This window comes from Taeniopygia guttata, chromosome 1 (genome assembly GCF_048771995.1).
Source record: "Taeniopygia guttata chromosome 1, bTaeGut7.mat, whole genome shotgun sequence".
In the NCBI taxonomy this organism is placed as follows: Eukaryota; Metazoa; Chordata; class Aves; order Passeriformes; family Estrildidae; genus Taeniopygia; species Taeniopygia guttata.
Genome location: NC_133024.1, coordinates 13707079 through 13724059, shown reverse-complemented (window position 1 = coordinate 13724059; position 16981 = coordinate 13707079). Strand labels below are relative to the sequence as shown.

Sequence of the window (16981 nt, the reverse complement as noted above, 5' to 3'; positions counted from 1 at the left end):
GACAGCCCACATTTTCCAATCTGCAGAAACAGGTGCAAGTGCATGGAAAATGGAGCAAAAAGCACTAAACAAGGTTTGGTGCACCAAACCCATGGGCTCTGCTTTCCCTTTCTCTTCACTGCTGGACACAGCTTGGGAATCCTCACAAGGATAGAGCCATATGCTCGCATCTTTTATGTGAGTGCTAATTGCTTGCAGCTCAGCTCTGAAATGTTGATCATCATTAAATATTTAACTGTTTATAAACTTAAAGCAAGGAGGTAGTTGTCAGATCTGAACCTTCCATGCCTGTTAGGCTGTCTGGAAACTTAGGGGTCTTCCTCTGTATTCACTGTGTGATTGGATTTGGAAATGAGATCCATGTCTAGCACATATTTAAACACCAAATGAACGCAGAGCTCTGGTGGTTACAACATCACAGAGGTCTGGAGTTGCACCTATTTACATTAGTGGTGAAATCAACACTAAATTCATAGCAAGTCAGGGGCCTTGGTACATTGCGTAGCAGGAATGATGACTTGTAGTGGGAAATGTGCCTTCATTTCATGGAATGTGATTTACTTGCCTCAAAACATCAAAGGGCAGGTTTTAAATCATTGAGACTTGAATGCCTTACTACCTCTGAAAATACGTGCCTGGATCTGTGTCTTTTACTTTCCCTATAAATGAGTAAGAATGTATCTTCTTTGAGAAATCTAATCTGCACCTGCCCTGCTATTGTTTGGATTTGAGGTTTATGCCCTGTTAGGTGTGAATCGAGAGATTGGATCCCTCTGGAGCAGAGAAATCCCAGATTATAATGCAGGTTCCAAGTCTATAATGCGAGAGCCACAACATAGCACCACATTTATTAGATAGTCCTCACTTTTTTACAAAGGAAAATGTTAGAGGAACTCGTAACAAATGCAAGCTGAAAACCATTAATTTTTCCCATGTGGAAGCACTAGCCATTCTTGGCTGAAAATCTTGCACTCAGTAGGTGAAATTATTTGGGGTTTTTTGCCTGCTGCAGGAACATTTTCCCTCTTTCCTCTGCGAGGTGAAATGCCACAGAAACTGTGAAATCCTGAAGTGTCTCGTCATTTTCTAGAGGAGATGGTGTCTGTGGCTGGAAATATTGCTCTGCTGCCTACTGGATAATTGATGCAGAGCTTTGTGGAGGGATTTTTCTCTCCATGCCATCTTCCACATGAGCTCAAACCAAGGAAGCGCATGCAGGAATTTTATCACCATTTCTGAAATGCTCGAGCCACAATCAAACATCAGTATGGTTTAATTTTACCCCTGATAAATTAAAAGGTTTGGAGCAGTAACACTGTTGCTAACAAGTCCTATAAATTGTTAAATTGTATTTTTTTTTCTTTTTCTAAGTTTTTTTTTTTAATTCAAAACTTGTTTATTTCAGTTGCTTGGGGAGGGGAAAGAAGAAACCATCCGATTTATTAATTTAATATTTATTAACACTAATTATTTTTCTTTTCTTTTCTGAAATGTAGGTCTACAGCATCAGGACAAGAGCAAGGAAACTGCTTGGTTCTGAGGTGCAGAGAAATTGAGACCAGCTAGAGCTGGAGTCAGCAGAGCTGGGCGAGTGATGCAGCAGTGGTTGACTCCTCCTGCGTGGAGCAAAGGACACACATGAAGATGAAGAGCCAGCTATTCTGGTTTTGCTATTGAGCCTTTTATTTGTAAGGCCGTTTATGGGTCCCACAGTGTTGGAAAAAAAAAACCAGAAACTTAATTTTTCTTTCTTTCTCATCTGAGCCTGCTGCAGCTGGGCAACCTAACTCCTTTCTGCTCCTTTAACAGTGTTTTGTTTTGTTCAGCTTGATATTTTTATGAACAGTCTCAATAGTCAGGAAAAAGACTCTCCCTTGACTACAGTGCGCCTTCTTTCAGGAATACAGTATTTTGTAGCTCTTTGTGCATCTATTTTTGTAGAAATACAGAAAGTTTGGGTAAGGATCGATGGGCTATTTTAGGATGACATATTTTTTTAAAAAAAAATTGTAAAATTGTTAAGTTCTGTTTAAAGAACTTGCTCTCAGAGAAGCACTGGCAAAAATGTATAAAATGCTATTTTTAGATGTCTGTGATGTGTTTGTGCATTTTGGGTTTTTTTTTTTTTTTGTTTGTTACCTCAAATGTCTTTCTTTTCATTTTAAAGAGCTAAACTCCTTTGCTTCCACATTACTAGATTCTGATGTTTTTGTCCTTTTGTTCTAGCTTAAACAAGTATAATTCACACCTGAAGTTTCAGCCAAATTTTTTTTTCCTGGTATTAGATTGTAGTAAAAGTGTTCTTGTTTTTCTTGCCTCCAAAGGTGGCTTTGTGCTGTGCTGATTGTATGAAGCTCGCAAACACCTTTAGCATAGAGCAGAGCTTGAGGTTACAGCAACTGCATTTCCAACCCATCCATTCTTTCAAAATGGACCAAATACTCTTAAATCAGACACGAATATGAGCCTTATCTATGACCCTTTGAAGCTGTTGAACACAGTTCCCTGTGGGTTATGGTGCAGGCTGTCACAGTGCTCATAAATGTCAGTACAATCTTACAGGCAGCACTTTCAGCTAAGCCATTTTAAGGTGGCTACTTACAAAATCAATATTCAGGGAAAATGAAAAAAAAAAAAAAATCCAGGTTTATAAAAATGTGTGGCTTGTGGAAACAGAAGGTTTTCAACTGGCCTGAGCAGCTCAAGGAGAACACAAGGAAAACTGTTGATTTCAGGCTGGGCTGTGCCTGGGGCTGCAGGAGCCCAGCTGCAGCGCTGCATGTCTAACCAGCTGGGCTTGCATGCACTGGGGCTGGCAGCAGCAGCGTGGCCATGTGGAGCCACAGCCCCTCTGCTTGGGAAACCCCCCTGGCCTCGGCCTCGGGTCTCACTTGGCAATAAAGGCTTTGGTGGGAGCCAAGGTGGGCACCTCAAATCCTGGGTGAGGGCGGCGTGGGCTGGGCTGGGTCGGTCTCTGTGCCCAGCCCCTGGGGACTCCAGCAAGGCTCAGCTGAGACTGAGGGGAACCCATGGCCAGCACTGGGCTGCTGGATCCTGGCTATTGCTTGGAGATGTTGCCCTTCTGTTCTGTAATATTTCCTAAGGCTCTTACAAAGCATCGTATTTCCGTCACCACTGCTCTCGGACGTCTCGTGTTCGAAAGACACGCTGGCGAAGTGGAAAAACCGAGATACAAACACGTGGCTGAGATAAGAAAGTTTCATTTTAAGGTGCTGAGCATTGTGAGTGTAGTATTGTCAGGTGGAAACCACATGGATGAGTGTGTGAAAGGGGAGGGGGGCGTTGGGAAGTGCCTGCCACTCTGAGGTTCCCTGCACTGTGGCTTCCCTCCAGGCTGTTTGAACTTGATCCTATGAGGTGTTGAGCATTCTCCCTTGTCAAGAGAGAGGGCTTGACATGCTGGCACTGGAGGCATTAGGATTATATCACAATTTGGCAAGACCCATAAGTCTCTACCTTGCTGATTCGAAGTTTGAGTCAGTGTATAAATGCTGAATGGACTATACTTAAATATTGCTTTAAAGTAATAAGGTTGTAGCCTCTGTGTTGGGATGATGCATTAAATGTGGTGAGGTTTTTTTCCTCATCTTTGTAGTCCATTAGTATTTCTTTCTCTCAATAAATTTCACTCTCATGACAGTTCTCTATATTATTGCTGCTCTGGTAGAGCTAGCTCCTCAATTTGTCAATAAATACATAATGCAGTGGGAAAACTGTATGGAAGGGAATGGAGTACCAGCTGCCACAGTTCACTTTCTTATCAGGACAGTACAGTTCAGGAAATATTTCAAGAAAAAGAGTTCTGACTTAGGAATGTTGATAGTATTAGAAATACTGTGAGGGGAAAAAAAAATCTTAAGTTTTGTTTTTTTCTTTTTTTTTTTTCTTTCCCCCCCCCCCCCCCCTTGGTCTTGGCAAAAGTAGAAATTAAAGAGACAGTATGTCCTCTTTGAACTTGAGGGATGGAGAGTTTGGGTGGCAGGGGAAGCAAAAGAAAAGGTAGCATTTCTTTTTGAGGTGTTTAAAGCTTAACAAGAGAAGTCTGCTCACGGCCTTCCCCTTCACAAGCTCACACTATGGGGGACCTCCTCTGGTTCCCTACGGATGTCAAAGCAAAACGGGGCAGGAACAAAACACAGTTTGCACTGGAATTTCTTTCTGGGTTGTATCTCTGAGTTGTTGGTTAGTGGGGATGAAGAAGTGGGGGAGCTGTTGTCTCTTCCACCTCCAGGACTACTGTTCTGCACAGAGTTTCTGCTGCCGAACCTGGGACTGAGCTGGTGGAACTTCTGCAAACTCTGGGTGACAAGTGCCAGTAAAAACCTGCTGTTTGTAGCTATTCAAGCACCAGTCTGTCAACTTCGAAAGTGTAATAAATTCTTCTTTTCCCCTCAGTCACTAATTGTCCCCTGTGCTAACAAATGAGAAAGGAAAAGCCTAAGTGTGTAGCAGTAGCCCTACTTCTGTGTTCTACAATTCGAGGGATGGGAAGGGAAAATAAAAAACAAACCCACCCTTCCTTGTGACAAACTTTTAAGTTAAATTCAGCAGATTTCCTTCTCTCCCTCTTTCCCATACACGCACACTTTACACACACGCACAGAAGTGCTTATGAGAAGCAGATGCTGCCATGGTTTTGCTCTTGGAAGAGGAGAGGAGCACTCGCCTGCAGTGGTGGGGAATCGATGGCAGCCAGAAAGAGCAGAAAGGTTGAGACTGCTTGTGTTTTTGCAGACAGGAAAAAAAGGCCCTTGAAATCAGGTCACAGATAAGTTGTGTGTCTTAATGCATTACTAAAGGAGTTGTTTCATTCTTTTTATGTGTGGTGTGTTCTGATGCTGTCCCAAGGAAGTGAATGATTCATTTTGAGAGGGCTTATAAAACATGTTGTACTCCGTCACTGTTTCTGGGAGAACATAGCGAAATGATTGTTTTATTTCAAGAAACTCAAAATACTGACCTCCTTAAGGTTGTCCAGGATTTTATTTTATTCCTGTTAATGTTGAGAAATCTGACGTCAATTTTTATGTCTTCATTTGAAGACTGGAAGGGTTCAAGTTGTCCACTAATTTTTGAGAGGCAGATGCCAATTTTTTCCAATGGCCCATTTCCATCCCAAGAAGATGGAATAGTGCAGCTGCTGACTGCCCAGGAGATTGGATTTCTGGAATTTCTGGAGAGCTGAATAAGCTGCACTTGGCAATAGTAAAATGGACTCTGTTCTGATTCCTTCCCTCACCAGACACACAAGTTGAGGTGGTCCTTGGTGAATTTTCTGTCTCAGTCATTCACACCTCCATTAAAACATGTCTGAGAAGAGATCCCTCATCACAGCATTTGAGAGGGAAGGGAATGTCATGTTTCCTCCAACCTGCCCTTAGGATTGCCTTGCCTCACCCAGCCTTTCTGCTTCCAGGCTGTTACATATGTCTTGCTGTCCCTCTCCCACAATTCTTCATGTGTATGGATAGATTTCTCTATATTCATCCACATTCACATGTAGCTATACCTGGTTCCCTTTGTTCCACTCTCGTGCCTCAAATGCATGTCCTTTGGAAATGAAGTGAATGACTTCATCAAATCTCATCTGAAATGGAAAATGTAGGCATTTTATTGCATTCTCTGTTACCTCAGGAGTGATTTTTCCCTACTTATTAAAAAACCTGAACACAACGAAAACACATTAAAAAGACCATTTCAAATCACCTGATTTTTATCTGTAAAGATGGTCATGAAATCAGCAGTTACGTAGAGAGGTGCAATATATTGGTTTCAGGAGACAAGCCTATCTCTGAATATGATTATTTTAATTAATTTCAGGTACAAGCTTTTGCTCCGTATCAATGGACCAGCAACATATATATTTCCTAATAAACAATTTTAGAAATATATATATTTTCAAGTGAAATTCTTGGTTTTAGTATGTCAGCCTTTGAGCTTCTAAAGGGTATTTGAATGATAAATATTGTTTGTGTGTGGGTTTTTTAAAAAAAAAAAAGTTGATGCATGTTGTTTGAAGTTAAAATCTCATGTAAAGCGGGAAAGTATTTAAAAATAAATAGTGCTTTTACATATTAGCCCTATGGGCACAATCTGAGAGTTGTGGTGCAGGAAGATGCCCCATTAAAAAGTAAGGTTCTATTGCCTGAGCAAATTTGAAATCCAGGAGAGGCAGGAGTGGTCTTGGAGAGGTTGAGCTGGTGGAGCTGAGAGCAGAGATGATCCTTTCCAGAACTGTATGCACATGGTTGGGCAGTCACTGCTCAATACACTAAATTTAGGCTGTGTTAGCAGGTTTATACTTATGGGGTGAACTGGTTGCCAGGGGGAACTGTAGATGTCCCTGGAAAGCCACGTTTTTGGCCCTTTTAGCCATGCTTTAGCTGCCCTTGGCCTGCTCAGGGCTTATGACCCTCTCCCAGTTCTTGCTCTGCAGTCTCCATGCCACCGTGGTGGGACCTCTGAAATCTGGGCTGGAGTTCCCTGGGAAATGCACTTTTGTTTTTTGGGGTTTTTTTTTTTTTTTCTTTTGCAGCTCCCAATAAAGAAAATATAGGGATGGGGGTCTTTAAAACATTTAAAACACTCCAATTTTTACATGCACCTGCTCAGAGGCTCCAGCCTCCTATACAAATCAGCTGTGCACTGTGGCTGTTTCCTCCCCTCAGTGTCCTTGGAAACCTTCAGTGGCTCTGAGATGGTTGGGATGGGACCAGCCTTAAATGCCTGAATTTCAGTCCAGTGGTGGCCTGGGGGCTGGACCAGCTGTGGTTTGGTGAGCTGGGGCTCAGGTGTTTGGTACCTATAGACAAGCAGTGTTTATAGGAGTTTGAGGTTTACAGTAACTGAGTGAAGTGTCTGCAGAACTGTGCTGCACTTTTCCTGCTCGCTCTTTGTAGCTGTTGTTTAAAACCATCAGTCAAATCAGGGTCCCTCTCTTTCCTCTATTTGTTTTCCCATCTTGCTTCCCTCAAAACTCCATTGAAACTTTTGCCCCTCGCATCAAAACTGATGGAGGGTTGGGGGGTGGCTTTGTATAAAGAAAAGTGTCACTGTTTATTACTGAATAAATAATTTAATGTGAATTTTGTTATATTTTTTGTGTAGCATTTTCAGTTTGGTCTGTATTTCTCAACAATTATCTAATTCTTTTTATTCTTATGCAACTGAAGAACTCATAAATCTTTGTGAATTTCTGCACCCTGAGATTCTATTCTTTGCATTAGATTAATTTTTAGAGCCAAGGATTTGTCTTCTGCTGAAAATGGTGTAAAACAAGTGTTCTAAACTGGTTCTGTACTAAAATTAAACAGTGAAAGCCTTGCATTGAAGGGATCTCAAGCAGAGATCTCATGAAGGCAAAGGCTTGCTTTCTCAGACACTGTCAAGTGTTTATGCTACAATGTCCTCTTTTATTCTTAATATCTTTTTTAAAATTACATTAGTAATTTTACAGACCTAGTGGAATCACAACCTGAGAGTTCTTAGTGCAAGATCCTTTTTTAATTCTATCATTTCCTGGCAGTTTTGACAGTCATCAGGCAGAGATTTTTCCATGCAATGTATTTACCTCGAATTGATTTTTTTGGCAAAGTTTAGTAATTCCCGCTAAGGAGGTAACTGCCCTTGCTAAAATTATTTTACAACTGTTTAATTAAGAAATGTTTGCATGTCTTTCTTCTGGCTCGAGGGCTGAAGGTTTGGTGTTTTGGTCACAGATACATCATTTACTGCTCCAGCAGTGGGGGAAAAAACCTCCAAGCTTTGGCCAAGCACTCAGCTTTTGAAAAATTGCCACTTGCACGCAATCAGCAGGGAGCTGTTAAGAATTTAGTTGCAAAACCCTCTGAAGATCCTGACCATATGGGATGTACTCTGTTTCAGAGCACAGGGAGATGAGCAGGATTTTTCCCATACGTCCTGCTCCGGGCCCTGTTTCCCGGACCAGACAGCGAGCAGGGCACTTCCTGCAGAGTCACTTGTGTTTTCTCAGGCTGTGAGGAGAGATGGAGAGAGCTGGCAGCCAAAAACTCCAGGAGATGGAGCCCAGGAAAGGAAGAGAGGGTTCAAAAACCTTTGTGTAGGAGAGAATGGGATTGAGAGCTCTTGGGACAGGAACAATCTCAATAGTGGAGATGAAGGTGGGATGTGGACTGCTGGAAAACAAGCAAATTATGCCTCATAGTGAATGATCTAGAGTGGGATGTGGCAGCTATCAACAAATACCAGAATAATGTGGGGACTTAGAAATTTGGAAGGAAAGATAGGATAAATATTGCAGAAAATGTTTTTCTTTGAAGTAAGGCATACACACTGTGGTTTACTCAGTGAAAAGAGGCATGGGATCCCTTTGCTTTAAGACAACCACCCAGAGAGAAATGTACTTTAGGAAGCTGGAAAATGAGATAACTGAGGTGCTTAAGCTGGGAAATGAGATACCTGAAGTGCTTTTCTTCTCCCTGTAACTTCTGCTCTTGCCAGGGCTGGTCTCCAGCTGCGTTGCCCCACACCTGGCTTTCCAGGTGCTCACAGGGGTTATTTCTATGCTCTCATTGCATCAAGAAATGAAAGTAGGGGAAGTGATACGTTATTTTGTGACTGATTTTATTCATGATGATCCTCCATTAATGTGAATCACTGGCACTCTGTTGATTTTCGTGAATTTAACACCCATGGAGAGTCTTATCAGTTACATCCAGATAAATTGTGGTTTGGGTGTTACCAGCTGGAAACTGGGTCCCGGATGGGTGCATGGGACTCTCCCTTGGAGGCAGGGTCTAGTGGGTGACCTCAGGGCTGCTCAGCCCACCTGGAGCAGGACAAGGCCACTCAGAAGGAGAGCAGTGGGACTGGACTGCTCCGTGCTGGAGGCCTGGGGCTGTGGCTGGGCGTCCCTAGTGGGACAGGGGTGTCACCAGCCTGCCGTGGGCATTCCAGGCGTGGTGGGGCCGGCTGTCCCGGCTGGAGCTCGGGCTCGGAGGGGTTTTGCTGCCTGCGTGACGTGGGAGGCCGGGTGGGGACCAAGACATCTGGTGAGAATTCCTCACGGCTGAGCTGTGCGTTGGGCTGGGATGCCGAGTAATTTAGCTGATTTCTTTTTTGGGGTTGCTGGGAGGAGGAGGAGGAGGAGGAGGAGGAGGAGAAGGAGGAGGAGGAGGGGGGCTGGATGCCACAGCCTTCCAGTAACTGTCTCTCCTCCAAAATATCACTTTTGCTTTCTTTGAAGAAAAGAAAGAAATTATATTTAAAAAAAAAAAAAACAACAAACCAACACCAGGAACTTCCCCAATGTGTTTGCCTTGACAATAACTGTACATCTGCAACAGTTTATCACTATGGGAAAATGAGTGGGTAATAAAGTTTTGATGTCGGCTGTTGCATGTACAGAGGTATCACAGGCTTTGAAAATGATTTGTTATGTGAATGCCCATAGTAGCACCGAGGTTCAAAGGGAGGTGGTTTGTTTTTCGTGCCCATTTAGTTATGAATAACACCAGCTCTAATTTCCTCCTCCCACCAGCAAGCAGAGAGTCCTGCATTGGAAGCCAAATATAGCAACAAAGATTTCTATCTCTGGCCAAAACCAAAAAATCTGTTCCCTTTTAAGAATAGCACTCTATTCTTTTCTGATGGAGATGGATAAAGAGAAAATTCCACTTTAAGGAAGCCAGTTTCTCAGTGGGAAACTCCCTGGTCTCTCTCAAATGGCCAGTGTAAAAGGTATGCACTTATTTTTTGGCATCTCTGTGGAAGTCAATGAGGAGGCTTCTGTAGAATGCCATCAGTATGGCCCTTGTGGGGCTGCAGTCTGAATAAATCTTCCCTACTTGCTGGTGTGTTTTTCCTGCACTGCCCCACTGCTGTCTTGTGAGCAACAGGGCCCATGCTGAATGGGAATGCCACAAATTGTTCAATACCCCTGCTCGCTCTGCACCCTTTTCTTTCGGGTTTGCTTTTGTGGAGAAGTGAATCCCTTGGCTCTGAGGGACAGAGCCCTGCGCCACCTGACAAGGCAGCTTGATGAGGTAATGGGGAGCAGCAGTCCATTATCCCTCCTACCCCTTGGTTTGCTAACTGGGGGAGGATGTGGGAAGTCATCCCTGTGCTCCTTCCCGAGACTTCCCAGCTGTGTTGTGCCCCAGAGAGTGATTGTGGGCAGCGGGGCTGCCCAGGCTGGGTGGGCTGGGAGAGATGGATGCTGTAAAAAGAAAAAACAGAAATGTTTGTGGTAAAGCTCTTCCTCAGGTGATGATCTGACCTTTTCTGGGTGGGAGTGTGAAGATGAGCTTGCATGTGGGTGTCACTGCCTGTTTGTAAGCTAGGATATGCTTTTAGGAAGAGGCACACACCTACACCCACACCCCCTTTCTGATCTTGAACTCGGATTTTTTAAACTTCTCTACACCATCTAAGGAGGGCTATTCAGCCTTTCCTTCGAAGGACTTATTCCCATTCCAGCCCACCCCCACCACCCACCCATAAGCAACTGCCATGTGTGACATGTGAGCAGAAAATGCCCTTTCTCTCATGTAGCAGCTGTCCTTGTTTTAGAAGTGTTGCTTCATTCATTTGCAGACTGTTGGCTGAAGGCCTTTGCTGTAAGGTGAATGCTGAAGGATTAGAGTTAGCTCTTCCTGATTTGGAAAACTCTGACTTCTTTTTTTTTTTTGAGCCTTGGACCCCTAATGCATTTTAAAAACAATGCAGGGAAGTGTCATCCAGTAAATATATTTGCACTGGATCTGTTTTACCAGACGTGTTTCTGATGGAGTTTTAAATAAACACAAGGATGTTTGGAAATATCTTGTGGATGTAAATATGTAAAATATGCAAAACAAAGCTGACAGCTGTGGGGTGTACTCATTGCTCACGTGAGAAGGCTTTGTGTAATGTTTTTTTCCATCATCCTGTCTTTTTTTTTTTTTTTAAGCATCTGTGTCTGTTCCAAGATAATCTGTGATTCCCTCTGGACAGAGAGGGAGGCGGCTGGAAGGGCCGGAGCGATTCTCCTGAAGTGTGTCTGTGAAGAGCCTCCTGGTGATGGTGGAACTGCTTTCCACGGAGCACCTGGGTGCAGCACATGGAATCCCTCCTGGCTGGAGCTGGGACAGTGCTGGCTCTGGCTGAACTTGGCCCTTTGGGAGGGGCAGTGGGAGAGCAGAGCTGTCCTTGGGCAGTGCCACGCAAGGAGCGTGACAGCAGCGTTAGTCACCAGCGCACGGAGCTCCGTTGCCTCAGCTGAGTCTGTTGCTTAGGAGAGGACGAGTTTTGCAACCTCAATTTAGCCTCTCTTTAGCCAGGGAGATCTGAAGCCTACATCCCCATGTCAGGCATAGGGAGCACTACAGTGAGAAGGGAAAAATAAAATCACCAAAACCCTTAACATTTTTTTTTTTTAATTGAGCGTTATGCTGCTTTTTTAGACACCCTTCCAGAGGGTAATTAATCCTCTATGCATAGTAACTGTACCACTTCCAAGTTCTACAGGATATTTGGTGTGACTTAGCCACCTGTTGTTTTTACTGATTTTTTTCCACCTCTTTCCTTGCTCTTGTTTTCCAGTCCCACTGCTTTAAGGGCAGTGTTCCAAAGTCCTGGCTGTCTGCCAGTGTGGATGTCCAGGCCCTTGGGGCAGCAGCTCTTGGTTACACTTCTGTGTGCACACTGAGTTTGTCCTGTCCATCAGCTGGGACATTTGGATGTGCAAATGTCCAAAGGTGCAGAACAAGTGCAAGCTCCTTCTGTTTGCTTGGTGGTTTCAGTCACGCTTGGCAGGAGCTGCAGCCTGGTTGAAGGACAAAGTGGAAGTACAGCAGCTCAGGAGACCCTCTGGCTCCCTCAGGAAAAGTCTGGTTTATTCTGTCCAGGGAAATGGCTTAAGTGCATCAGATTTGCTGCTGCTCGTTCTCCTTGCTCCCAGGCAGTCTTCTTTGCCTTGCTGTCACTGACATTTCTCTGTGAACATCCTTGAGGAGATCTGTGTGAGATCCAGCACTGAACCTCATCGTCACCTGACCTGTGTTGTAATGTCACCTTTCCTGTGTCCCCATCACTGTGGGGATGGACACTCTGGCAATCTGCAGCAATTTGCAATCCTTTAATGCTACATTCTCCTACTTCACAGAGTTCTCAAGTGAACTCATTTCCTCGGCTCTTACCCTACATAAAATCTTGCAGTGACTGCATATATTCCATCATACTCCAGTTTCACCTGGAAATGACCAGAAATCACCACCAGTCTGGATGATGCAGTAGAGTCTTTGAAGTCACTGTTAAAGCCTGTGACTCAAAAAAATGTGACTGCTTTGTGGCTCAAATGTGGCCAGGTTTTCTGTACTCACCTTTGATGGAGAAATAATTGCTTTCTATATGAAGGTAGACACCAAAAGACCAGAATACCTTACTTGTGCCAGATTTGGATGACCCAAACAGAGGCAGAAACACTCAAGAATATGACACTGAACTTCTTTCTTTCCTCTTCCATCCAATGCCTGCATGTTGTGCTGCACATCAAGACATGGCATTTCATTCTTCACCTCAGATCCCTGGGCAGGAAGGAATTTCTTTTAGTTGCTTTGTGTCTGTGATACTTTGCAGTGTGTGCTGGTCCTGTCAAACAGGCACTGGAACCAGTTGGACAGTGCCTGACCAGCAAAACCTTGATGTTCTTTGTGGACAAACTCATCATTCGCAGTGGGCACTTGAAAAACAGTGTTTGTGGTGAGGGAAATTGATAACAAACTGGGAATCATATCAGTTTTTAAATTTGGATTTGAAACATGGAGAAACTTTACATTGAAAGTATTCCCCAAGCTTCAGATCTGTGCCTTCAGAAATTCCCTTCTAATAGTTTGGGCTGTATTTCTGTGGTTCTTAACAAAGGTTCTCCCTAAAGTGAAGGAGAGGATGCAGCTGTCATCCATGACAGACATTGCTAATTATTTTTCACTTTGCTGTTTGCTAGTTTGCAGAGGTTTGAGAGGAAGTATAGAGAATCCAGATAAAACCTCCAGTTCTCCGCTGCACAGTTTTAATTCACCATTACAAAGGCTCTTATGCAAATCTTAGACCTGAGATTTCATATTTTCTTTATATGAAATCAGTAATCATTGTAATTTCATTTCAGCTGGAATATTATTTTTCCTTTTTTTTTTTTTTCTTTTCTGTTTGATGGGTCAGATTTAAACCATCTGCAGGCAGATGGAAAGGAAAAGTGGAATTATTGTTTTCACCAAAAAATTTTGCAGCTGTCAGGGTGTGTTTGACACAAGCCTGATGGCTGAAAACAGAGACAGGACACGTTGTCCCGGCTGGATATCAGAGAGCACAAGAACTCTTCATGGCCAACTCTTACTTGGAGAACTTGGGGCTAAACGAGGTAAACAAGGTCATTATTTAGCCATACTCAAGGGCTTTTCAGAGAGAATTATTCACTGAATTATGTACTGCTTCTGCTGGGCTTCAGTGAGACTCTTGGTCGGGTTTTGGCCTGAGGGGGTGGCTCTCCAGCTGACAGTCACAATGTCGCATTGACAGCATTTGTCACTGTCACACCACATGGCAGGGGCTGCAGCCATCGCTCCCAGTACCTGTCAGGAGATATTGCTTTTATAATCTGGGTTAATTTATGGCCCCATCATTAATAACCACAGCTGATGAAAAAGGGCTGGAAGCAGAGCTTTTTAGGAGGGACACCAGGAGCTGTGACTCAACCCCTCCCAGCAGGGATGGGATTGTTGCTTCATGTCCAACACTAGTGGCTCCTCAGTGCTACTGCTTTTTGAAGCAGTCCTTCCCACAGGATTCAGCCTGTGAGAGCTGGATCCACCGCTGCGAGCTCGTGCACCTTGCTGCTGGTGCTCTTGTTAGTCTTTGTAAGAGTGGCCATTCCTTCTGCTTGCACCAAGCTGGGAATCTTCAGGAACCATAAATAAGTTTCCAAAGTGGTCTAAAACTCAAATCTTCTTACGCATATACCAGTATATTTGCATGAAGAGTGCAATTCTTTGTTGTCAATGTCAAGTTTATGACTGCTAGGCCTTCCCAATATCTGCTTTTTTCCATTTAATGAGAGATTTCTGCTGGGGTGGTGTATGTTGGTTTGTTGTTTGGGGTTTTTCAATGTTGGCATAAGCAACATGGGCTAAGACAGTTAACAATAAAGCTTTTGTCCTTTTCTTCATGAGGTTTGAGAGTGCTAATGCTATGTAGTCATTGGGAGGTGAATTTTTCTGTTCTGAAGTGGCAGCCCTGTATAATTTCCATTTCCTGTGGCTGACAGTGTCATGTTGGTGTTTATCCACGTTGTATTTTTTCCCCCAAATAATTTGACTGTGTATATCCATAGACAGAATGCTCTTGAGCTAAGCTAAATCTAAGAGCATAAGACATTTGTGAACTATGAGCAATTATCCATCATTAAGCTATCTGAACACTTGCAGCGCACAAGAATTGATTTGCACTCTTGTTATTCTGTGCTTAGTGGACGTGTTGTACAACTGCACAATTTGGAAACAATTTTAGAAATGGTTCATCAGATACTTGTCCTCCAAAATAGCTCAGAAGACCCAGCTTTACATCCGTCTTTGGACCAAGGTAAAATGGGACTATGCTGCTGCACTTGTCATAATTTGGCTACTGTGGGAGGATGGGAAGGGCCTGGAGATTTTTAGGTTGCTTTGGGTTTACCCCCACCCCACCCATTTTGGGGGCCAAGATCCTAACTTCAGCAGGAAACCCAAGAAGTCAGAGCTGTATTGGCAATATTATCACAGGGAGCCTGGAAAGGGCAGAACGTAAAGAATAGAGGCCAAATTCAACTCATGTCACTCGTTAATCTGGGAAGTACACTCCTGTTGGAAAGAGTAAAAAGATTTAGGTTAAATGCATCGAAACTCACTCTCACCAAGGGATTATTTCCTCAGGTACTCTTCCCAGCCTAGCAGGATGGTGTGAGGAGTGTGTTGTGCTCCCTGCTCTGCACTTTGCACAGTTCTTTGCACCTGCACCAAGTGGGTGTGAAATGTCCCCACTCATCGCTGGTTGTGCTCATTCACACTCACTTAACGCTGACGTTAAGGAGCCTGGAAGTGGCCAAAAGGCAGAAAATCATCCCCAGCATCCTGCTGACTCCTCAGGACAGATGTGCCATTGCCGTGGATCTCTTCCCTGTCACCTCCTACACCGAGCAGTGAGAGTGAGGTGAGGGAGCTGCATCCAGCCAGCCCAGCAGGATGCTGCTGCAGGACATCTGCTTTCTACACTGCTGTCTTTCAAGGTCTGAAATAGAAAAAAAAAAAAAAAAAAAAAAAGGCAAATATTCACTTTTACCTTTATTCCTTTGCTGCCCAGCACTATCTTTGTAAATTATAAATTTAAAAAATGCTCTCAGTAAAGTGAGGCTGCCCTGGTCTTTCAGAGCCATATGGTTTCATGTGTTGTTCTGCTGTCTCTAGGTTTAAGGGGTTAATTCCCATATGGAAAGCTGCAAGTGCCTTACTGTGATCTCTGAGCAGGTGTATCTATAGCATTGTCCCTCCCTGAGAGGAGCACCACAGGCTCGAGGAAGGAGAGAACTTGAAATAAATCTCAGAAAAAAAGTGGCCTAAGAGCGAGCAACTTACTGAGCTCTGAAATGATATGTGGGACATGTTAAAGAGAGAAAAATGTGAGACCATCCAAAAGCAAATGGTAGAGAAACTGTTGTGGGATCCAAATGCAATTTGTGTCTGCTACAAACAGTGCTCAGCCTCTGAAAAAGACACAGCTTTACACAACCCTTGCAAAGAGCCAGGAGTTGTACAGGAGTGCAACTCTGTCCGTGCTGCTCCTCAGCAGTGCTTGTCTCCACATTCCTACCCTAGTCATGGCTCCTAGAACTTCAAATGGGTTTGAAAAAAAAAAAATGCAGTTTTTAGATCATGTTTTTTTTTCCCCTAAGCCTATGAACTGATTCACTAAGGGGAAGCTATCCATAAAAACTTCCTAGAAGTTCAGCAAAACAATTTCTCTGCTTTGTTCTTTCTGTCCTATTATGAAAGTGCTTTAATACCTCAAAGTTGCAAGAAAAAAAAGATTCTAGCTGTTTTCTGCACATCAGAGCCCTGTAACAGGTGTTGCCTTTTTCAGTACACAGCTGAACGTGGACAGACCTCTCAGCACCCCCATATAATGTCTGGAGGGAGGAAACAGTGGCTGGGAAACACAGAGTGATGGAGCTGCTCTGGTTTTATAAGTGTTGGCTCACTGAATGAGTATTATTCAAGGAGAGTTCAGTTCCAGGATAGAAATAAACATTGTGTTTTGTGATCTGTGTATTTTAATATAAGAAAAAGCCCATTTTTTAAATTAGAGGTCAGGATAATTACACAGAAATATACAGCTAAGCTGACTGCTGACCAAGGTGAAGAAAGAGATCAACAATTTCATCATATTTCACCTGACTGTTCCTGAAAGAAGATCACAACTCAGGTAAGTTTTCATCTATTTGTCACCAGTAAAATTGCCTTCTTTGTTTTCTGTAGGGTCTCGTAGAACACTGAAATCAGCCAAAGCTGATAAGTGGGTCTTGTATTTTCTGTGATTCTGTTGCTGAAGTTGATGATTGCTATATGTATATATGATAATTTGTGCAAATAAAATTGTCATATATTTTATAATTATAAAATAAAAGGTTAAGGTCTTATAAGAAATTGTTTTTTAAAAAGCACACAAGCCAGTGACAGGGATTGCAGCACAATGTTGAAACCACCTAGAAAAAGGAGGGAGGACTCCATTCACAAGCAATTGAACATGGCCAACCCGGAGATGGATCACACATCAGGGTGGTCCAAGGAATGCCCAGATGATAAATATGCAATAAATATCCAAAATTGAGATATCTAGAGCCATCAGGGAGATACATCTCAATACCGAATTCTGTGAAAGCGATCACGGGTGTTTATCACTCTCCACACATGTG

The 16981-nt window shown here is 43.3% G+C and overlaps 1 protein-coding gene across 3 annotated transcripts in view; it reads left to right on the top strand.

Annotated features, from left to right (window-relative positions):
* Window positions 1–7106, top strand: part of VGLL3 (vestigial like family member 3) — a 49042-nt gene extending 41936 nt beyond the window's left edge. For all 3 annotated transcript variants that reach the window (XM_041713499.2, XM_030263147.4, XM_030263142.4), the window contains exon 4: window positions 1497–7106. In XM_041713499.2, coding sequence (XP_041569433.2) covers window positions 1497–1540 — 44 coding nt within the window. In that variant the 3' untranslated portion in view covers window positions 1541–7106. The remainder of the gene's footprint in view (window positions 1–1496) is intronic.
* Window positions 7107–16981: the final 9875 nt, after the last annotated feature.